The 24,146-nt window shown below is 35.6% G+C and overlaps 2 protein-coding genes and 1 long non-coding RNA gene across 4 annotated transcripts in view; 2 read left to right on the top strand and 1 right to left on the bottom strand.

Moving 5' to 3' along the window:
• Positions 1–7,652, top strand: part of LOC145292892 (uncharacterized) — a 19,269-nt gene extending 11,617 nt beyond the window's left edge. The window contains exons 3-5 of the mRNA XM_080139029.1: positions 1,498–1,682; positions 2,969–3,110; positions 7,263–7,652. Of these exons, the coding sequence (XP_079995155.1) occupies positions 1,498–1,682; positions 2,969–3,110; positions 7,263–7,292 (357 nt within the window). The 3' untranslated portion in view covers positions 7,293–7,652. The remainder of the gene's footprint in view (positions 1–1,497; positions 1,683–2,968; positions 3,111–7,262) is intronic.
• Positions 4,810–24,146, bottom strand: LOC145292893 (uncharacterized). Of its 2 annotated transcripts, none has more exons than XR_013869611.1 (2): positions 23,305–24,146; positions 4,810–5,670 (listed from the first exon to the last, which is right to left on the bottom strand). It is a non-coding gene; the product is annotated as an uncharacterized LOC145292893 (long non-coding RNA). The 2 variants fall into 2 exon arrangements; XR_013869612.1 differs by having other exon boundaries at positions 24,072–24,141.
• LOC145292891 (uncharacterized) overlaps positions 21,061–24,146 on the top strand; it is a 41,205-nt gene continuing 38,119 nt past the window's right edge. The window contains exon 1 of the mRNA XM_080139028.1: positions 21,061–22,482. Within this exon, the coding sequence (XP_079995154.1) occupies positions 21,122–22,482 (1,361 nt within the window). The 5' untranslated portion in view covers positions 21,061–21,121. The remainder of the gene's footprint in view (positions 22,483–24,146) is intronic.

The raw sequence follows: 24,146 nt of genomic DNA, 5'->3' as shown, positions 1-24,146 counted from the left end.
ATGCCTATGTCAATGAGATAGGACTATTATTAATATTAGTAGACACATATTTAGGTTGGCCTGAAGTGGTAAGAGTACCTGATAAAAAAGTACCACCATACAACAAATATTAAGAGTAATATTTTCGAGAAATGGGATACCGAGAACATTGGTGACGGATAACGCACCAGAATTTGCGGATGCTGATTTGCATGAATGGTTAAGAAAAATAGGATGCAGACCTTATAAGACCCCTCCTTACCACCCTCAAAGTAATGGGATAGCGGAAAGGATAGTCCAAACAGTAAGAAGGGCATAAAAGCATGCGTGCAACAGAAGGAGAAAATCGATGCTTTCCTACCAAGATTATTACTAAGTTATAGAACAATTCCGCATGCAGGCAGGCCAGAGTCCATCTGCCTTAATGGGCAGACAATTAAGGTCGGCTTTAACTATATCATATGCCACTAATCAAAAGATATGATACAAAAGAAATAGGAATACAGAAGCTGAGACAGTAGAATTTCTTATGCAGAAAGGACATAATACTGCAATATTAAATAAAGAAAATGGGAACAGTGTTCTAGCTCATGTTGACCAAATAAGATCCGAAGGAGAACAATTGGATTTACCAAATTTCCACTACAAACGATTACTACAATATTTTCCTAGACTACCGTACACTCATTAACCTTTATCCTCGAGTGGTCTCCTGGCATTGATAAGTGGTGACTCTTTTGTAAAAAAAAAAAAAAAATTGGATGAGGAAATGCCTTCAGAGCTGCCAATTATTGACGTAGCAGAAGAGTTACAGCATAATGAGACTGCGGAGGAAGAAGTAGAGACGAGATAGAAGAGGAAGAAGTAGAGACGAGATGAGATAGAAGAGGAAGAAGTAGAGACGAGACGAGATAGAAGAGGAAGAAGTAGAGACGAGATAGAAGAAGAAGAAGTAGAATGGGATAAGACAGAAGATGGAAGATCAGAATATGCGGGAGGAACAATGCGATTATAGGGAAAGATGTGATGGATCCAGATCTCCAAGGAAAAGGAGAGAGATAAAGAAAGATGTTCAGGAGGGCACGAGAAGTACAGGAAGTACTCGCGGCATAAAGCCACTCTGTTATAGGGAGATGTAGTGATATGCAAATTACGTATAATTTGCATATGAGCAGATAGCTCATATTTATAAACTGACACCAACTAGAACAGGTGGTTGTTGAACATTGGCTTAGTGTTATACACAACATATCAATATATATCCTTCATTTTCTTCTTTCAGTAAAACAATAACATTTATGTGTCAAGTTATATTAAATTTTAGTGTAGTTCTTGATTATAAGCAAAGCTGCTATCATCTACCAAAGCGAGGGACCATGCCACAACACTATTGTTTAAACTAGCATTTTTATTATTTTTTTTACATTTCTGTTTGAAATAAAAAATTATTGGTATTTTATGTTTCTGTTTGATTTGTTGTCTTTTAAAAAGTTAAAGTTGTTAAATTTATTCCTTCAGCCTCTGATGAAGAAAGAAGAAGTGAAACCATGTTCTTCAAATTACTTCCAGAATCTAACTGCCAATTCTAGTGGTAATATTAACCAAAGGACTAATTCTCTTTTATGCCTGAAATCAAATCTTGCAAATATTAAGGAAAATGATGAGGCCCGACATTTACATAACCTCAATGAGAGAAAAAGGAGGTAAGTCTATAAAAACCCTTACTAAATATATTCAGCAATTTTTTGTTTCCAATAAATTTATCTTGTTTGTTTTGTTTTTTTTCTGAAAATTGAAGGCAATTCTTTTGGATTTGTCTCCTTGTCAAATTTTTACTTGAAAGGAATTCGCAAATATTGTTGAAATATTTAAAGAATAGTGTTGTTATATTTTAGTAAGGGTTTTAAATCACCATGTATATTCAAAATGGCCCATTTTTAGTTCTTTTCTTTAGGCTGGGATGTTTTCATATTGTTCATATTCCTCCGTAAAAAATGTGTTTGTGGGGTGATATTGATAATCAGTCCATAAGAGATTCGTTGACCACTCAGGAAGTGTATTTTTATGCTTAACAGACTTGTCATATTTTAAGTGGCAGTATATATTATGTAATTATAATGAAGATTTTGTGTCTGTTCTAAACAAAATCCATTTCCATTAAGATACACCTGAAGAAGTTGGAGGTTACATCTGTTGAAATGTGAGAATAACAACCAAGATGAGAATAGCAGTTTGAATGATTCAAAAAATACAAATTATGAATCTTTATCTCAAATTAGTACAGACTTAAATTCAAACAAAAATGGAAACAACTCCATGCTCCATTTCATAAACGCATCACACATTTGGAATTCTAACAACTAAAATTTGTTGAAAAAAAAAAAAAACAACCATTGTGAAGATAAATCTGAACAAGATCGAAGGTTACTTAAACTGAAATGTTGTGAGAATAACCCCCAAGATGTGAACAGTAGTCTGAACAATCCAAATAAGAAATAAGAAAATCTTGTTATATATTTGTAAAATTGACCATTTGCAATTTTTTTTATTATAACTATTAAAATCATGATATTTTATCATGACCATTAAAATCATGATTTTTATAGCCATGACAATTAAAAATCATGATTTTTTTATCATGACCATTAAAATATTTTTTTTTGTCATGATTTTTTTTGGTCCTGACCATTAAAATCATGATTTTTTTGTTTAGTCATGACCATTAAAATCATTTTTTTTATCATGACCATTAAAATCATGATTTTTTTTATCATAACCATTAAAATAATGATTTTTTTTGGTCATGATTTTTTATAATGACTATTAAAATCATGATTTTTTTTATCATGACCATTAAAATCATGATTTTTTTGATCGTGACCATTAAACTCATGATTTTTTCTTTTGATCATGACCATTAAAATTATGATTTTTTTTTTTTCCAATAACACTTTATTTAATGACCGTGTATTTCTCATTCATAATTCAGGGCTCGCATCATAATAGCATGCAACTTGATGAGGAAGCTGGTACCAGGTCTTTCGGACAAGACAGATAGAGCCACAGTTTTTGAATATGCTGCTCGTTACATTCACTTTCTAAATGCTCAAGTCGGGAAAGAATATGAAATGGTGAGTTTTTCTTTTGAGGCAACATTAATAGTATTTATCTTTCATCTATTAGTTAGCTTATCCTCCGCATCTATGACTACCATTATCTCCATCTCACACAGTAAAGAATATTGATTATCGACAGTCCTATCATCTATATCTTTTATACACCCTTACCAATGGGTTACAAAATCCTTTACGCATGCAAGTAGATTATCTCATTATCATTATCGTTGCTTAGAACACAAGTTGTTGCTAAAATGCATGAGCTGATTGTCTTGTCACCTCCATCATCGTTGTGAACCAAGATTGCTTCTTTATTGGCTCGTCACTGTTGTGAGCTTCTTCGTCCATTGATACGAAACCACTTTGATACTTGTTAGTTTATAAAAAGGTTTATTTAAAAGGACAAAAACAGAAACTTTGCTTGTGTCTGAAAGAGAGAGATTTGACTGGATCAGTCGCCCAACACATGCCATCCACATTTTGGGACAGCATGCAAAACATGTCTTTTCTTGTTTAGTCTACGAAAATGTAAGGGATTCTACTTGAAGTCACATGATTTGCATAACCTTCGCTCGTTGTCATTTTTTAATCACTTTGATCCCAAAACTTTTGCACTCGAACACAATTACTACTAGATTGACTTTCTTTTTTCATTCAATCCATAAGGGCATTGTAAGTGGGAAGTTGAGAAGTGAGATGTTTGTTTACATTAATTAAAAATTTCTGTATGTCAAAGATAGAAGGAGCAGGGAGGGAATTCCAAAGTTGAGTGGTTCAAGGAAAGAAGCTTTAGTAGAAAGTTTTCTGGCATCTGGGGACCTCTACAGTGAAAAGGTGTGACTTTGTTGCTTGTCAGGGAGAAGGATATTTATATTGCGGGGGCACAAGTACAGAAAGTTTGTCAGAGTGAATTCTGTTGAAGTAGCCATAAAACAAGCAAAACAATGCAACATTGCAGTGATGGGACAGGAGTTGGGGCTTGGTAAACAGTGTGGAACCTACTAGGTAAGAAACTTTTTGTACTCTGTCACAAAGGGAGAGACTAGTGGTTGGCGTACCAGTCCAGAGATAGGATACCGGCAGGTATAAGAAGTTTTTTTAGCTTGATAGAGAGAGAGAAAGAGAGAGAGATCATATTCTTTGCAGCAAACTTGGCAGTATCTTCTATTTATTCCAATTCATATTACCTATGAATGTAAGGTGGAGGAGTTTGAATATTGAACTCATGAAAGGTGTTATCAGCTGTGGTGATTGGTGGTTGGTAAGGTTTCCTATAATTATTAAAGGAAAAGAGCTTTGTCTTAGTAGCATTAAATATTAACACCCATAAGCGACATCTATAAGTAGCTGAATTTTTTTTTTTTTTTTTACGTGGAGGTCACCTCGTATCAAGACCCGGAAGCTATTCAGGGATAAGGGTTATTGTGTGTGCAGTAATCAATGGGATAGTATCGTAGTAATTGTTAGTATTGGAGATTTGATAAAGTGTCTTACTTAAGGGGGTGAGTAATCAGGAATTTGTTTATGTTGGACTTGAAGACATCCATAGTGGGGAAATTCTTGATTGTAAATTGTTATTTATGTTTCATATAAGATCTCATAGTATGCATAAAAGTTAGAAAAAAAAAAAAAAAAAAATGGCACTTATACTTTGAAAATTACATTCCAAATAAAAATTTTCTAATATACTTATGTTTCATGCAAAAAATTATAAAAAAATTGAGTAAAATTTTAATGAAAAATAAAAATCAGTTTACATCTTTTGTCGATTCACTATTCATTATTACTTGGCTAAATGACAGACTTATCTCTTCCTGATTTATCAGTATTTCCACTTTTATCAATGGCAGAACACACATTCTTTGAATGCAGTGAACTCCAGCGGTACTGGACATATGTCAACAAGGTGACGGCTCATATTGATCCCGAGCATTTTCAACCACTTGACGTATTCTGTGCCATCCACAGCGCTTCCCCAACTGTACTGACATGCAGAAGTTCAAGTATAACATGAACCAACATCTTGCTGCCCAACTCCCCACCTAGTATCCCTGTAGCCTGTGTCCCTAATAGTAGCCCCCTACATCAAAGTGGCAATGTGCCTTGTTTGGGGTGAAAATGTAATAAAAAAAACAAAAACAAAAAAACTGATCACAAGCTTTAATGACTGTATTTTAACTTTGCAATAACTCTGGTGAAGTCTCTTTATTCGTTCCTCATGTTGCAGCTAGATTTATTAATGTCTCGTTCTATCACACTCCACACAAAGAAGTTGAACAAATTGTAGTCAGATGAGCTGAAGTGCAGGTTTCGGTCTGGTTTTGCAAATTCTGTTACTTGTTGCCACATGTATTCAATCTGCAGTTGGGTGGCATGTCATCTTCACTGTTGACATGATTCTGATAGCATCATGCAGTTTTCTCTGATGTTATAGCTGAATTCTGAATCTTTTAATTCCTTTTTGACCTTTTGTACCATTCTCCTGCTGATGCTGAGAGTCTGAAATTTTTTTATTTATCTTTTTCATATGGATTTCATTGAGAACTTTGGAGATTCGAAATTGTAGATGATCATTCTGCAATAAAAAAAATGGAAATCAGCATTTTTTATGAATACACGACTGACAACAAAGATAAAAACGTCTGCATAAAAATTGTGAAACAAATATCATAAATTTAAACAGACCCTTTCAGCATGTTTTGCACTTGAGTAATGGCAGCTCCTCAAACTAATATTCAATAAATGTTGTTATTATTTGGGCTCTTCGGACTACTGTTCTCATTTCTACAACATTTCAGTCAACGTAACCTCCGAGAGAGAGCCTGGGCGAAGAAACTCATGCGTTGCCCAAGCAGCACAAGTGGAACTTGACCAGAGCCGGTAGAACCCAAGAAAAGACAAGGTTGACACGTTGGTACAGACTCTGGCTGCAGGAGATGGTCATTGGCTCACAAGAAGCTCATCCGACCTTTGGTCCTGCTGGGTGTCCGCACACCCTCCTCACCCAGGTTACCCCGGGCGGGGGAGCCGGTTTAGTTGCCGACGACCCAACCATGAGGCAACTAGCACTGGGTTACATGGTACCAGTGGAAGTCTAAGACTCAACCTTCTTCAAATGTATCATGTTGATTTGTGGAATCTTTCTGTTGAACTCGGAAACCTGCATGGAATTACAGATGTCATCTTTTATTTAATCCACAGAAATAGTTTACTCTCATTCTGTCAGCCATGACTGGATAGTAGTCCTAAGTAATTTGCAATTGTATTTTCAGTTACCCACACTGAGGATTGAACTTTCAACTTACAGAAGAAGGTCATTTTTACAACTGAATTTGCCAGGGTATGAATTTTAGGAGACTTCAACCATTTTTTTTTTTCTAGATGCAAATATCACTACTTATTACATATTATTACTGCTTACTCATTACTATATGTATTATTTATAATGGTTCCCATAGTGTGTTAAATTCTATACTAGGTCTACTTAGTAATTAATCGTCACCCAACATGTGTGCTTCTTCTTGGGGTCAGCTTACCCTCCACCGTTCTTCTGTTTATAATTTTTACTTTGTTTCATAAAGGTAGATGGCTTCCTATTTTCCTCCATATGTGATCAGCCACACCCAACTTTTCAATTTCTCCATGTATTATGACTTTTCAATATTCTTCCAGCCTTATTTTTAGTGGGTGATATTTTTCACCTTTATATAGTTTTTCACATTTACATGGGATCTCATACACACAGTATTTAGTCATGATTTTTTTCTGTAGTGGGCTTAACTCACACAAAATGTTTCTGGAGAGTCAAATCACTCCTGATTAATGTCCTGATGTCATATGGATTACATATTCTTTGAATTTTTTCCAACAAGCCCTTCATGTATGGTATACAAACTGTGATGAATTTTTGGGTGATGTCCTTTGGTGTCTGTTCCAGATTTCTTGGAGTTGATGTCATGCTCTTCGAGTAATTCATCCAGTGGAGGGTTTCTTTTACACTGTCCATCACCTCTGGATATTCATTGCTGTTACTACAGATTGCTTTCACTCGCAGTTGTAGGCCACGGATGATTTTTTTTTTCTTTACATTATATGGATGGTGACAGTTAAAGTTTAAGTACTATTCAGAAATGTAAATGTTTTTATTTTTTTGCTTACTCTTTCCAGAATTTCCTCGTGAAATATTCAAATTATTGATGAGTTGAACAAATTCAGTTCCATTTTGATGTTGTTTGCTGCAAACTGTTTCGGATTCGTGCATGCCAAAGAGTTATTTCTTCATTAATAAACAACAGCAGGAGAAAATTCAAAATGTCATCAGCCACATAAACTGAACTTTTAAATTCAAAACAAACAAAATTATTTTCTACAACTTCTGTATCATAATATGACATTATGTTATACAATATATGACATTATTCACAAAATTCTGTACCATATATGACATTCACAAAATTCTGTACCATGCATGACACTATTCACAAAATTCTGTAAAATGACACAAAATGAGAATTAACATGTGACATTAATCACAAAATAAAAACTCATAGAATCAAATCTGAAAATTAATTTCTTTTGCTTTAAAATCAGAAGAAATTCTGATTTTACTTTTTAAAATTTATGTGTACACATTCTGATGATGTATAAAATGCAAATCTGACCAGTAAGAGTTCATAAGTTGCAATGCATGGATAGAAATAATATAAAATGATACGATGGATATGTATTGTAAGCCTTAAAGATCAAATTAGATCTGTTGACCTCAATAAAAGATTAAATCTGTACAGTATACTAGATATAGAACAGTTGAGGAAGCAAATTCTGTTTACAGGGAAAGGCCAAGGAAAACATGGGAGCAAGTGATAATGGACTTGATGAATAAAGACGTTGGCAGAGTCAATTTCTTGAAGCTCTCTAAAAATTTATTAAAGCTGCCTAACATGCTAGCACGTTAAACAGAATGGAGATCGAATTTCAATTATCTTAAATTATAAATTTCATTTAAGGTGTAAAGACGGTAACTTAATTCATACTTTCCTCCATTTAGTTATAGAGTTCTTTCCCTTGGATCGAATGAAACAAATGCAACAATTTTTGTATATCTATAAAAAAATGTAGACATTATTTTTCATTCATTTCACATACAAGATGATTAAACAGTATCCAAACTTTTGTATAATCTTTTACCCTGTACGTCTTTGTCAGACATAAATAAATATTATATGTTCATATTGCTAATTTAAGAATTTAGAAACAACTGATTGTATGTATTGAACCACCGTAGGCAATTATGATTATTATATTCCATAGATTTTTGTATTCTTTTTATCAAATCTTCTCATTTTGGACTTTCTTAAGACATTTGTTTGCAGCTTCCAAATCTGGCACCAGAAGTAGAAGAAAATCATCATCAGAATGTCTTCTTTTTTTTTTTTACTATATCTAAAAGATACCAGTTATTAAACAAAATGCTTCTGTTATAATAATGATAATTGGTTACTTCTCCAGCCAGGGATCTGTATTGGCTTGTAACTCATGTATAAAATGCATAAATCCTACAAAGTGATACCAACCATCAGATAGAATAGGAAATACAAAAAAAAAAAAAAGGAAAAGATGTCAAGAAGACAAGAGATGCTAATGATTAGACTCTATGCTACTCACATGTATTTACTGAAACAGGAAGAACTAATCTGCCTACCATGCCAAGAACCCTACACAGCAACCTTCATATATTGACACGTGTGGACTTTGAGCAGATTTGAATGAGCCACTGCCAGGTAAATAATTTAAGGGAAATCTTCAGCAAGGTTGACACAGAAAATTGTTTTTCTAAAACAACAAAGATATATAATAAAATACAGGCGAGTCCTGCTGCCACACCCAGTGTTTGCCAGTGGCCACCTGATTACATCAGGGGATCACCATCACTTCAGTATATGCAGGTACACTTTGGTGTTGACTTTATAGTGAGCCGTTTATACCTACCAATTCGCTTTGTCTAGATCAAACACACAGACACAGAACAAGCTGTGTGCAGTAGCACACACACGCATGGAGTAGAGCACGTGCAAACATCACATAACTTTGATACGCATGCATTTCCTGTGACATAACCTTCCGTTTCCCTTCTCTTCTTCCTCTTTTTCACTTGGCACCAAGCTGTGCATATGTATAAACCCACACGTTTCATAAGCATGCACTCAAAGAGCAGCAAAGAGACTTGGGAGGTAAGGCAATTGATCCTTCACAAACTTTAATACCAACCAAAAACAATTGTACTAAGAACAATCAATCATTCATAAAATTCAATGATACTATTGAACTTTTATAAACATCAGTACATACATTTTTACACAATGAAACTTGCAGTTTATCTTCACCTGTCCATGTATACCAACAAATATTTTATGTTATCTTGCTTGTATGAATAAAGGTTTCTTGTATATTTTTGTAACTCGGTATTTGGTTATAATTAATTAGTCGGAGTTATTGAACACATTCTAATTTCTTTGTAATGTTATGACCCTTTTAGGCTGCGATGATAGCGTAGTATCTGTGTTAACTGTGGCAATCAGAGTCAAGGGTCAAAATATTATTATTATTATTATTAATTGATTTGAGCAACGGATGGTTGCTGAATCAGTTATTAGAAGAATAAACAATTAAATTTGGGAAGAGATGATTGACGTGAAATCGCAAAAAGAATGTGAAAATAGAAAATTGATGTAACATTATTTGGGGTTTGGATAAACAAATAACTAGATGGGGACATTAGGTTGGTCTGAGACACGTAATGAGGTGACGTAAGAGAACACGTGATGTAGTTAATTTTGGAGAGATTCAGAGAGTTGAGATTTGATCACCAAAGCGGACAGACGTCTAGACAAGGGTGGACAGACAGCTAGGAAGCGAGCTGTAAGAGTAGAACATGCAAACGAACTGCAGATCCTGTGAAAACCATTTGAGACAACTGTAATAAATTTATATTATAAAAATATAAAGAGTTGTTTTATGGTTAGACAAGTAAGAACAGATGCCTCAATTGGATGGTGCTGATCGTTTCATGGTTTGTCACGGAGCAGCAGGAAGCTAGAAGAACTCTTCAAGAAAAAAAGGTATGAAGCATATATTATTCTTCTTATATATGAACTGTAAAATATTCTCGTGTGATAAGTCTGATACAACATGATTCAGTTTACACGTCAATATCATGTCCTCCTGGCTAAACAACATACATACGATTTATACGTTTATTATCTGTCCGTTAAAAGAACAATATCTTACATCCACTAGATAACACATGACACGTATTAATATATCATCTCTTCCAATATAAATACAATATAAAACATCTTTACCAACAACTTTCAAGCCAACTTGACTCAACTCAAGATGTGACCATCATTTGAAACTACACCAAATACCATAACTGTGAGTTGTTCAATGCGTTGAGCTGTGCCTTCAAGCATTGAACCATCCAGATTTGCATTTTGAGGGTATTGGCAATGGTCCTGTTATCATAACTTGGATTGGTAGAGAACATGAGTTATACAGTGGTGCATCTCCGATCTCACACATTGAACATAATATCACTTTCAGACATGATAGAAGGCTCTTATCGTTTTTGGGATTTGTACACAACTGACCAACTAGTAGATGGTCTGCAACAAAAAAAGAAAACCGGTTTTCATCTAATGGAAATGGAATCTTGTGGTCTTTTCTATGGCGATAATTTTATCATTTCACACTGTAATTCTCTTTGTCTATCTGTCCATTATACTTTTTCTCAGAAACCTACTTAGCTGATCTGGCTGAAATTTTGTTTGAACCTTTATGATAAGGTACAATGAACTAAGTATTACGGTATCCATTCGATGCACGGTTAGGGATTCATAGGTATTAGTATTTAATGCACAAATGAGCAAAAATTTAACCATATTCAACCATCAATTTGACATAATGCAATCATTCGATCCCAACATGCTATAACTTTTGCCCATTTTTTATTGGTTAAAACATCCAGTAACAAATAATAGTAAATTAAAATGTCTGTTTTATAGAGCAATATGCAAATTAGTTAACTTTGTGACTGTTTGCATTTAATACTTTAAATACGACTAGCGGGGGGTACCCAGCGTTGCCCAGGTGTTTGGAGGTGTGTGTGTGTGCGGTGGGGTGGGGGTGAGGTAAGGGTTAAAATAAAAAAAAAATGTTTTGGTAGATAAGTATGAGGATTGAACCCGAACCGTTGAGGCAAAGTTGGAAATTAAAGTATAAAAAAAACGTGCAACGTTAACCACTGGGCCACCGCAAAATACTAACTGAATACGTTTGAATTTACTTAATTATTTAGAATTGGCAGGTGCACGTTTTAATGACTTAATGAGGTCAACTTTGACTGCGGGGTAGTATTTCATTTACTGCAGGAATGCTTTTTTTATTTTTATTTTCCCAAGATATTAGGGGGGGGGATTGTCCAAATTGAATAGCAATTGTCTGATATAAGGAAAATTTCCACATTGATCAAAGCTTGCTTTCGGACATTTCCGGCGATCGCGACCAGAAAAATACCGCCAGAATTAGTGTCGCTTTTATTATACGAAAAATCCTAATTCACATGCGGTGAGCAAAAAATGTTGAATATTTATCTTTTCAAAGTCGAGTAAATTAAATAGACAGGCGACCTCCGTTGTTAACTCATAGATATTATGATTTATATGTGATATAAAAAGTTTTAAGATGTTGTGAGCCGACTGACCGCTTCTCGGAAAAAGCCTTTTACAGACATACACAAAAAGCGAACATACATAAATACATTTTCGCTTTTATTTTCATAGATAACAATTACAGTTACTCCCCCCCACTTATTAGCAGAAAGCATTTTCTAAATTTACATTATATATATTATGGATAATATAAAATCCTATATACATGATGTGTAACGTATTTAAAGACAGGTTTATCTATACACAAAAATTAGAAAAAAGTAATAATGTCTTTCTATTGAGAAACGTTTTGGAGGATAAGAATAAATATATTGTTTTGTGATTTTATTCATTGAAGCCTTTCAATTTCAACAGTGGTTTTTATATGAAGTATATATCGCCTGCATGCTACAATCATGCTGATTCCATCACAGAAAAACAAAATGGGCTATATATATGAGGAAAGCCTACCTATGGGAAAAGAAAGATGTGGCTGTGGTGTGCTGTGGGGTAAAAGATTGGAGGAACCTGCATAATATGCATCATTTTGGAAAAGAAAGAACCTTGTATCTACCAAGGAAAATGAATCCTAACATCAAAATGGACGATGTTCAGGATGCAGTGGAGCAATGTAAGGAATGTCAATCCATTGATTCTGCACTGTCTAAGCACGAAGAAAAGGAATTGGCGGTGATTGGCCATTGATATCACACATTATCAACATGAGCCGTATTTAACTATGATCGTGAGAGAGTAGCAATATGGCAAAAAATTAGATTGGAAACAGCAGAATTGGTAAAGAAAGTTGCTGAAGAGGTGTTCATAGAAAGGGGGCCAGTGGAAGAGGTTCTGGTGGATAATGGTATGTCCTTCTGTCCAGAAGCTTTTAGAGTGCTGTATAAAAAGTGGGGCATTAGGTAATATTTCAGATCTTGCATATCACCCAAGTGGCAATGGAATCATAGAGAGGCACCATCAAATTATAAAAGCTGTGGCAGCCAGAAGCTAAATATTGCCCCAGAAAACGATTTTTTTTGGTATAACATGACACCAAATACTGGCCAAGACGAAATGTCAATGTCACCTTGATCTCTTTTTACATATGAATGGCGGCATTCACTGGCCATGATGAAGAGAGTGGAACAGGGGCAAACAGAGATCACAATGGGTGAGGAAGTGTGGGTGAAACTGCCCAATTCACGCTGTACAATGCACTGGGGAAGAGGGACAATAACTGCAGTAATCTCCAAGAACAAAATGCCATGTTACATCTTAGACATATGCAGAGTTTCCTTACTAGCAGAAGAGGAATTGATGAAATCTCTCAAGAAGAACCAACATGATGGTCGCACCGCAAATGAAGACACATAGCTTGAATGATGGACCAATTATTAGTCTTGAACATCTTTATTATTGAATGGACTGTAGTCTACCAGATTATCAAAATAATGAAAAAAAGACGATATTTAAATATTTGTAGGAGGTGCTCATTTCTAATGCAATGTTCTAGTAAATTGATCACCCATTTTAGAACCACTCAACGTTTTTAGGCCAAATTTTGCGAATTTAGACTTTTTTTTAAAGCTGTTTAACCTTTTCTGAATTTCTCTTTTTAAAATAATCTCCGGAAAAAAAGGCTAAATAATTGTTAATTGCTAGATCTAGTGCTTCTTGGCCTTCGAGTCAAGATCACAGTGTAGTATCAGTTCTAATGCTACACTTCACCTTTTCTATCCTTGGTCAGTGGAGAAGAAATCCTTCATGATTGAGATAATTTTAATTTTTGTTCCTATCCAGAGTACCCCTTTTGGGGAACTGGATTTTCCCCACATTAAAAACCGACCTTATGTTTAACTCTGCCCTCGTGGGGAGGCAAGTAAATAGGGATTGTTAATTGCTAGAAAATATATTATTTGCCCTCTCTCCCCTCTATTGGAATTCGCAATTTTCGATTTCAAATACAGCAACCATGATGAAGTGGATATGTTCTACTTTACCAAAATTTTATTAAACAATGTATTTGAGTTGAATTTAATTATTTGAAAGTTCAATTTAATTATTGCAATTGAACCACATTGTTGTCAAACTAAAATTAATTGTCTTAGACGAATGGATGCAGGTGTTTATCTCCTTCACACCACGGCAGATGTGACACAATGGTTGGAAAGTGGGATCGAAAAGCCAGCATCCTGGAAAACCCTTTGATTTGCAAGTATGCCTGGGCAGCCCCGTCGACATTCCATAATATAGGCGCCTCAAGCGATAAGCAATAAACTACCCTCTTCTCAAAGAGAGAAGGTAAAGCCTGGGAGGGTGAACCATCTACAACTGCACAGGACCAGCAACATACAGGGATACGGCTGTTTCAGAAATGGCATCGACTCTGTTGACTTTGAGGCCGAGGGCAAAATAATGGACGTAAGCTTCCAAAACTTTGAATCTTTCATTACATGAAGATCTATTTGACAATTTAAGTCCTTCCAAATTCTTTTCACAGTTTGAAGAGTCACAAAATATTTTTTTTGACTATTAGCAAAATATTAAAATGCCTGATTTTTTTGCTTTTTTGTTTTACAAAAGAGTCACCAATTATCAAGATCCGGAGGCTACTCGAGGATAAGGGTTGATAAGTGTCCTTATGAAAGTCAATGGGACAATATTGTAGTAATCGTTAGCAGAGGAAATTTGGCGAATTGGATTATTGAAGGGGACGGCTCATAAAGAACTTGTTTTCTCACAAAACGAAAATACATTCTCGTGTATTTAATTTTGGAATTAAATTATTTTTTTAGGTATTCCAAAAATAATGAGGATGTATAGTTAGCAGTTTTCCTCCCCGTATATCTCATAAGAATGGGTTTATAAATAAAATGAGGAATGACTATAGGAAATTTAGCCAAGTTGCTCAAGAATTACAGACGTATACCTGATAAGTGAATTCTTTTTTTTTTTTCTTTTTGTTTTTATTACATTTTCACCCCAAACAAGGCACATTGCCACTTTGGTGTAGGGGGCTACTATTAGGGGCAACAACTACTGGGGTACTATGTAGGGATTTGGGCAGCAAGATGTTGCACTTGAACTTCTGCACGTCAGTACAGTTGGGGAAGCAGGGATCTGGAATGGAATTCCAAAGTCTAGCGGTTCTGGGGAAGAAACTACTGGAGTAGAAAGATCTTTTACATTTAGGGATCTCTACAGTGTGGGGGTGGGATTTTGCAGCCTGTTGGGTCTGTCGAGGGTGTTCACGTCGTGGGGGTACAACTGCTTGCAGTTCGTTAGAGCATTCACCATTAAAATACTTGTAGAACAGGCAGAGGGATGCAACGTTTTATCGATGGGACAGAGGCTGAAGCTTAGATGCCAGTTCAGGGCCTATCAGATTTGCGACTCTCTTTTGAACCTTGTCAAGGAGCGAGAGACTAGTAGCCGATGCACTAGCCCAAATATGACAGCAATACTCCATACATGGGCGAATGGTTGCCTTATAGAGGTATTCTAATAAGCATTAACAAAAAATGATTTTAAAATGTCTTTTTTTCTTCCAGTTATGTATTAATTTATTTACTCAATTGGTTTTCTTTTTACACTTGCCCCCCCCCCTCCCCATACTATTGTTAAAATTTATTATTGGAATTTATTGTTGTCAATTTGTGGTTCACTTGCTAAATTTTCCTCAAAATAAATGCGTTCTCCAATTTTGAATTCAATGTCTTCACACATTCCTTTTGAAAAAAGAAAAAACAAAAAAACTGCAAACGCCATTCCATTTTTAAGTATACTTTTCAAATAGTCATACTAATAAATGCGCCATCTAGCGTCGAATTTTAGCAAAACAGGGTAGACAATTTCCATTCAAATCAAGTAGGGAATGACTGGAGGAAATTTAGCCGAGTTGCTTAAGAATTACATACGTTAAATTTGCCAACTGAATTTCTTTCTTTACATCAGTAAGTGAGAGGGGAACCTATCGCCATACTTTCTCCTAAACATGTCAATTAAACTTATATTAAGTAGAATACTTAATATTATTATTAGTTTTTTTTTTCATAGAGCGTAGACAATGCATTGTAGATGCGTTATCGGCAGCTCCCGTAACTCTCACTTCTAATTTGTCTCTCAGTCCTCATTTAAAACGAGTGATTTTTCTAACAAAGGAAGAAGAAAAAGCTGTATTCTAGGCCGGTAGTAATTTGCATGAGCAGTCGCCTGAGATGCTGGAAATTTTCTGTTTCTATTTTATTCTTGTAGCCATTTTACTAATACGGGTGCTGGAGGTAAACCTTTTCTGGGCTGATGTTATCCGTCCGATAGTCAGGAACCCAAACCTTGGACTAACCACTAAGGGGGCCATTCTATAAGCAGGTGCAAAGTACTGGGGCTGCTGTATTGCTATTTTGTGAATGGATTTTGGACCATGCAGTAGCTTCTGGTTGGGCTTCTCAATGCCATATTAGTGAGTAATTGTTACAGTTTTACTTAATCATGGTCTACAAAAAAACTTTTCTTCATTTCTTTTTCTTCCTTACTTTCCCTCTCTGCCCTGCTTTAAGTCTGTTGACCTATTTCACAAATCCGAAAACTCCGACATGAAAAGTCTCCAGAAAGAATGCATGATTAAACCCAGAACTCCAACTTCAAACGTAGACCCCCACTATCATGTCTCCTTCTCTAACATCAGGGGTCTACATTTCAACCTTCCAGAGGTTGAAATCCAATTACAGAAGCCCAAACCAGACCTATTCTTCCTAAGCAAAACTGGCATTGGACCGACTATTTCTCTAAATGAGTTCGTAATTTAAGGATATTCTAATTTAACATCCAAATCTGACCCCCAAGATCACCATGGGCATGGAATATGTGCCTACATTAGAGATGGCTTTCCATGTGGTAGGGACATCTCCAGAGAAGACCCTAAATTGCCCTATATGTGTTTTTAGATTGCACTTGCTCACACCACTGTGTTTATATTTGCCCTCAATGGCTCCCATAACAGAGGAGTTATTATCTTTAAGAGAATATCTGAGAAAATTGACTACATTCTGTCTATCCATTCTTCGGCTAACATTCATGTCTGTGGAGACTTCAATGTTCACAATGTGCAATGGTTTGTCTACTCAAACAAGACAGATGATGATGTCATGATTTCTCCATTGCTTATGACCTAACTGATTGTTCACGAACCCACCCATGTGCCTGACACTGACAGTCAGTATGCAAGTCTCCTAGACCTTTTTCTCACAACTTGCCCTGAGCTTTGTCCATCTTTTGTTCTGTCCCCACTGGGATATTCTGACCACTAAATTGTCTCCGTTAATATAAAAACAAAATGTAATAAGTCCTTCAACATACATCTCCATTGTACAGTATATCAATACTTTATAGCTAACTGGGATAGCTTTTGTACATTTATATTAGATCTACCTCTACAGTCCATGTTTAAAAAGAATGTGTCCTCCATAGTATCAGACCTGACAGAATGGTTAATTGTAGGTATAGACCGCTCCATACATGTGAAAAAATTCCAACAAAAACCTATCAGCCAGTCATGGTTCTCTTCAGAATATGCTGCTGCTATTGCGCACAGAAATTACTATTTCCATTGCTTCTAATGTAATAGATCTACTGAGACTAAAGCCACCTTCAGGACTACCAGCAACCACTTTAAAAGTGTAATAAAGAATGTGAGAGAGTTGTATGTTCAATTAGTCAAGTCCAAAGTAGCTGAACAGCTTGCTTCTTACCAATTTTAGCAAATAACAAACAGGGTCCTGAATAGAAGTCTGTGCTCTATCCCAACCATCATTAATGTACCTAAGGTAATTTCATCAGCATCGGAGAAAGCCGAACTCTTTGCCAGAAACTTTGCAGCTAATTCTATTCTATGTGATCAGGGCTGTCAACCCCCTGTATTTCCTCCTGTGTCTGAAAACACACTACGCAGCAGTAATTGTCTGTATTTTTGAGATGAGGTGTTTTCATTGATTGAGATTGTCAGACTGACTTCCTCATCTTGGTTGTTATAGTCACAACGTTTAGGCCGTTTTGCTCTCCGTTCGATACAAAACACCTGATGAAGGCCGGAGGGCCAAACGGCCGAAACGTTGTGACTATAACAACCAAGATGAGGAAGTCAGTCCGACAATCTCAACACTATGCAGCATACAAATATCTGTGCAAGATGTTGCCAAGCTAATGAAAAACCTCGATTCCAGTAAAGCAACTAGCCCTGACGGAATTCCTATTATAGTGCTAAAAAAGCTTCAACCAGAACTAGCTCTCATACTTACAAAGCTGTTTAAGCGTTGTCTTAAGGAGAATTGCTTCCCATCACACTGGAAAATCTCATCATTATAACCTGTATTTAAAAATTAAGGTGATCAGTCATCTCCCTCTCAATAAAGACCTATCAGTCTCCTGTGTGTCATGAGTAAGTTGCTAGAATCTGTGTTAAATAGAGAAGTAGTCAACCACCTACGCAAAAATAACCTCCTCAGTGACATGCAGATCTGCTAACAGTTATATCTCATAGGATTAGCGAATCTCTCGACAGAGGCTTCCTTTCTAGGGCAATTGCTCTTGACATATCAAAGGCTTTTGATAAGGTATAAAGGTCTACTCCACAAAATTTCCAGCTACAGTATAGTTGGAAATATCTTTTCAATTATTAAATCATAAGAGTAGTGGTTGATGGTCAGAAATCAGAAGCTCACAGTATTAATGCCGGAATCCTTCAGGGGTCTATTCTGGGCCCAACTCTCTTCCTGATTTGCATAAATGATCTCCTAAATCACATCCTAAGATCATTTGTAGACATTTATGCTGATGACACTACCATCTATGGCAACACTTCAAAAGGCAGTAAACGACCAAGTTCTCTCTGATTCTCTTTCCTCTAATCTTGATCACGTGGTGCAATAGGGAAAGCGGTGGCTGGTTAATTTAATGCATCTAAAATCAAGCTTCTATCTTTCCATCACCAATGCTCTGATCCTCGTCTGGTATCAATTGAAATGAATGACTCTTGTCTTGGAGAGGCTCCATGTTTTCATAAGCTTCTAGGTCTGACCTTTACTGAGATATTACACGTACATCAAATCCATTACTAAGACTGTTGGAAAAATGGTGAGATAGTTCTAGATATGTCACTGCTGATGCGATTCTCTACCTGTATAAGAACCAAGTATGTCCAAGGATGGAATACTGTTGCCACATCTGGGCAGGAGCTGCTAGAAAGGACTGATCCTGCCTTGACAGAGTTCAAAATAGTCTTTGTAGCCTAGTAACGGATGTCCTTTTCTCTTCCCTGCAACCTCTTTCCGACAGAAGAAACGTTGTGAGCCTGTCTCTGCTTTCTCGTTATTTTCATGGCAAGTGCTTGTCTGAGCTCCAATCTATGTTTCCCCCCCCCCACGTCCTGACTTTCACAAATAACACTCATCTAGCTGAAACCACTATCAATAATTTTCTCCACTCTTTATCTTTTGCCTAAACTTAGATAAACATAGATTCCATGAGCAAAGCTTCTTTCTTAGAACAGTGCACGTGCACACCTGTGGAACTCTCTTCCGTTTGCCTGCTTTCCAGCTGACTACAATATGGTTGTAATGTCTCTAAGTCCAACATGAACAAATTCTTGATGAGCCATCCCCTTAAGTAATCCAATTTACCAAATTTCCACTACTAACAGTTCTTACGATATTGTTTCATTGACCACTGTACGCTTATTAACCCTTATCCTCGAGTGGCCTCCGGGCTTTGATAAGTCTGACTCATTTGTAAAAATAATAATGACGTGGTCAAATAGACAGCACCCACTTTATCATGGACACCATAGCTGAAATAAATTGCGAATCGGTCTTAATAACAAAAAAACAAATCCTCAATTATCTTTTAGGCAGAATAATTGGTTCTTCTTCGTTATAATAGCAAAATTTTAAATATTGAATTTCAAGGTAAACCTAATTGTATATACTTATTTCATATCGTAATAATAAAAATATCAAAAAATTACGAAAAATGATAAGGAAGAAAATTAATTAGTAATAAAAACAGTTTTCGAAAAAAAAAAAAAAAAAAAAAAAGGGAAAATTGAGTTTCTAAATTAGTCAATATTTTTCAGTTTTTAGAAAATAATTACCTCCCTTGTTACAATTCGCTAATTGTCTTCAAAAAGTAAAAAAAATTAATTATTAATGAAAAAAATAATTCATTTTTTTTACTTTATCGTGCTTCGTAATTTTTGAATATGTTCATTACTACGACATGACATTTAATTAGAAACCATTACTTTTACTTGAAATTCAATATTTCGATTTTTGTATTTTGCTATTATAACGAAGAACTAAATAATTGTATTTTAATTGTTATTATAATTATGGTACTAGTGCACTTATTGATCCGTACTGAAATGATAACGTTATTATTTAAAAAGCCATTCTTAACATGAGGAGGGTGTTTTATACCTATTCTGTACTTTAACCTTACAATTGAATAAAATAAAAAACATGTCATAAAACTTTAATTAAACTTTAAAAAATAGCGCGTAAGTGCACTGCAGTAGTGCAGTACTACTGCACTACTGGCACCATAATTAAGTAATAAACAATGATTAACAACAACAAAATGAAACTTTTTTAAAAAAAAATAAATGGTAAAAATAAAAATTATTACAAAAAAAATCATGGGGCCCAAAATACTTGACCATTTGGCGGGGGGGGGGGGATTAACACAGATTCGCTATTTTCTGACAGAAGGCGAAGAATAAAAATTGCCTTAGTATTAGGGGTTCCCTTTACAATGACTAAAGGACACATCAACTTAAGTCGTAAGTGTATTTTATTAATTTTTTAAATTTATTTTAGTATTTTACTTTAATTTATAACAGTTAAACATTTTTTTCTTTATTAACGTATCTCAACTGAAGTTAAATGAACGAATATTTTAAACCGTTTTTTTTTTCAAATTATTTATTAAAAAAATAAATAGCGTCACTTTTAATAAATTGATAATTAAAAAAAAAAACAATTAAAGAACGCATATTTTTTCTGCGTTCTTGTTTTTCAGATTTATTTTAATTTCCGAAGCTTAATACAACAGTCCGTGTTATGCGTTTGTGTTTTAATTTGCTTTTGTTTAATAATATTTTAAAATAATCTGATAGGCTTCGAGGGCGAGAAAGATTTCTAACCCAGAGTCAGTTTTGTAGAACCACTTTTGTCAAGTGGCGACCAATATTGTCCAACGATATTATAATTAAGAAAAAAAAATCCTCTTCTCTAACATTCAAATTTATTTCTATTGGTAAATTATTAAACCATGGATAATAGTATTCCAGTTGAAGAAGTAAGTCTGAATAATATTCCTGTCCATATTTCCAGCAGACGAAGACCGGAATCCCCGGCGGAAATTTCTTCTTCCGAAGAAGAAACAAACAAACAAATGGTCATCGATGCCAACAATTGTCAACTTTATACAGAAATCGTTAATGAAGAAGATTTCTGCAACAACAGCGGAGGAGGGTTTCTAACGAATTCTTTCAACCGGACTAATTCCGTCCTCCGGGAACTGCCCATCTCCACGGGAAAATCCAACTCCGAATTTACCGAAGAAGACGAAGACATCAAACCGCTTCAATCTTCAAGAGAAGATAAAGAATACCAAAATAATGGTGACATCTCTCCAAAAAAAATATTTTTTAATCAAGAAAATCGAATCGAGAAAGGCATAATTAAAATAATAACGAAGCTCGATGCGGAAACGGACTCTTCTTCGTGTTATGACATTTCTTGTTCTTCTTCTCGTGGATTTGATTTTTCATCAGCCATCGATTCCAACTGTTGTAATAATACCAATAATGATAATAGCGATAAAGAAAACATGTCCCCTTTCCCAGAAAATATCAAGTCGCAAACTTGTGCTTCTTCATCAACCCTTTCATCTTATCAACATAATATGGAATCTATTGATGCAAAAAAACGCCAAGTTGAAGGCGAAATTCTGGAATATAATCAACAATCTCCTAAGCAGGAAATCCTCTCGCAGAGTTCCAGCATTTACGGAGAAAGTCTGGATACTTCCAGTTCGGTATTTTCCAAAACGTCATCTTCAATTTCTTCTTTTAACATTAACAACACATCTGGAGACATCGAAAACAATAATACGTCTTTGATGATCCCAAATTCTTTTGAAGTAACCGGAATATTTTCTGGCAACGACAGCCACCAGCTGAATTCTTCGAATGGAGAAAGTTATGGTTTTGCATCCGAGCGTCTAACGGTTACTTTAGCATCGGAGGAAGAAGAACTTGAGAAAGAAGGAAAAGATGGTGGAATCTCCCAAACGCAGAATAATGATTTCTCTTCTAATTGCTGTGTCACGTTTGACCAGGAAAATTCTAATAACGATTCACAGGATGGTTTTATCAATAACAGTAAAACCGTCGAGACGAGCGTGTTTAGCAAAAACTCCAGTAATGTCCACACAGAAGATTCATTGAATTCAAAAGAATACGTAGAAGATACATTTTCATCGTTTCCAAGTTCATCATCGTCGTCGCACGAAGAGATTCCATTTACTTCAATTCTTGAGAATGATTCGAGATGTCAAGAAGCCATGACACCTTCACAAAGGAATGCGGCCAGATTATTAGGATATTGTCCAGAATATGAGAAAGAATCGTAAGTTTTTTGGATAAATTTGAAATCGAAACAATCTTTAAGTTTTTATTTTATTGTTTGGAGGACCTAAACGAGCTTTCCCCCTCCCGTAAAATTATTATTGTCGATAACAAATTTAATTTTCATATAAGCATGAATTTTTTTTTTTTTTTTTTTTTTTAGTTTATTTAATGACTTTTAACGTGGGGGGTCACTTTTAAGTTATAATGTTCTATTAAATTTTTATTTTACACTACAGAAATAGCTTAATAAGGAAAGTTTTGCTGATTGACCGCAAACATAGAACGTTTTTTTTTTTTTTTTTTTTAAAGTAATCTCCCATGTTAAAAGTTATTAAATAAACTTAAAAAAAAAAATTCCTGCTAATATGAAAGTTAAGTCTGTTATTGACGGGGAGCTCGTTCAGGTCCGCCTATTGTTTTTTTTTTAAAACCACAAACAAGACACACTAAGACGTAAGGGGCAACTTTGGATTAGGCTCCATATTTATGAGGGACATCTTAAGTGAGGAGTTGTGGCGCTTATTTAGAGTTCAACCTTTTTATTTTTTTAACTAAATTTCAGAAAAATCTTTATGATGTACGTGTCCGTCACGGAACGAACATGTCATATTCCCAAAATCACGTAAATTGATCAAGTAGTTTTATATATATAAGTAACGCACAACGCGACCCCCCCGCCCGAGCGTTGCCGATTAAGCAGACGAGAATTTCGCTATCAATCGGAAGAGTGTCACAACTCAAGAAACGCTTATTTGAAGAGAGTTAAAAAAAAATTTGTTTTAAAAAGATAACTGACGAAATAATAATGAATATTACAAACCTTGTGGACCAGCTCCAGATCCCAGAGGCTGCAGTAGCTGCACTAAACTTTTGCCAGCAACGGAAATTGTTGGCAGAAGAGAAAAGGTGTTTACATTGTGTACTTGCAAAGAGAACAAGCCTTTCCGACGGTTACGGAGGTGTAGAAGTGTAATATGTCGTCGATGGACCTCCATTAGGATTGGGACCTTCTTCTCAAAATCCCGACTAACCATCGCATGTATAAAATAATATACTTATGGGCGTTCGAGATGGCATCTACAAAAAATCTCCATCGCGAATGTGGGTTACGTTCTCGCCACACAATTGTGGATTCGAAAAATTTCCTGCGTGATATATGCAGGGTGCAGGGACACCTTTTCTCAGAAATCCCCGGCAGATTGGAGGCCCAGGCCCAGGCCATACGGTAGAAATCGACGAGTCCGTTTTTAACCGCAAAAAACACAACGTCGGCAGACTTCTGACACCGGTCTGAGTCTTCGGTGGATACGACTCCGCCGAAAAGGATTTCTTGGTCATTGTACCAAATAGGAACGGCGAAACCCTCCTTCCACTAATAAAAAAATACATTTTGCTGGGGACCACGGTCGTATCAGACTGTTGGAGGGTTTATAATAAAGTGGGAGGAGAGAGGGGTATCACCATTTGACGGTGAACCAGAACCACAGGCTGAATTTTGTTGATCCCATAACACAGGCAACCACAAATCATGTGGAGCGGATGTGGAAGGAAGCCAAGCAAAGAAATAAACGAGAATGCGGTACCAACCGGGAACTTTTGGACACATATCGGTACTGGTAAAGGTTTTAGTTCCATGCCGAACACCATAAAAAAAAAACCGAG

Source organism: Euprymna scolopes, chromosome 14 (genome assembly GCF_053919585.1).
Source record: "Euprymna scolopes isolate OS-2025 chromosome 14, ASM5391958v1, whole genome shotgun sequence".
Lineage (NCBI taxonomy): Eukaryota > Metazoa > Mollusca > Cephalopoda > Sepiida > Sepiolidae > Euprymna > Euprymna scolopes.
This window is presented reverse-complemented; position numbering and strand designations above follow the sequence as displayed.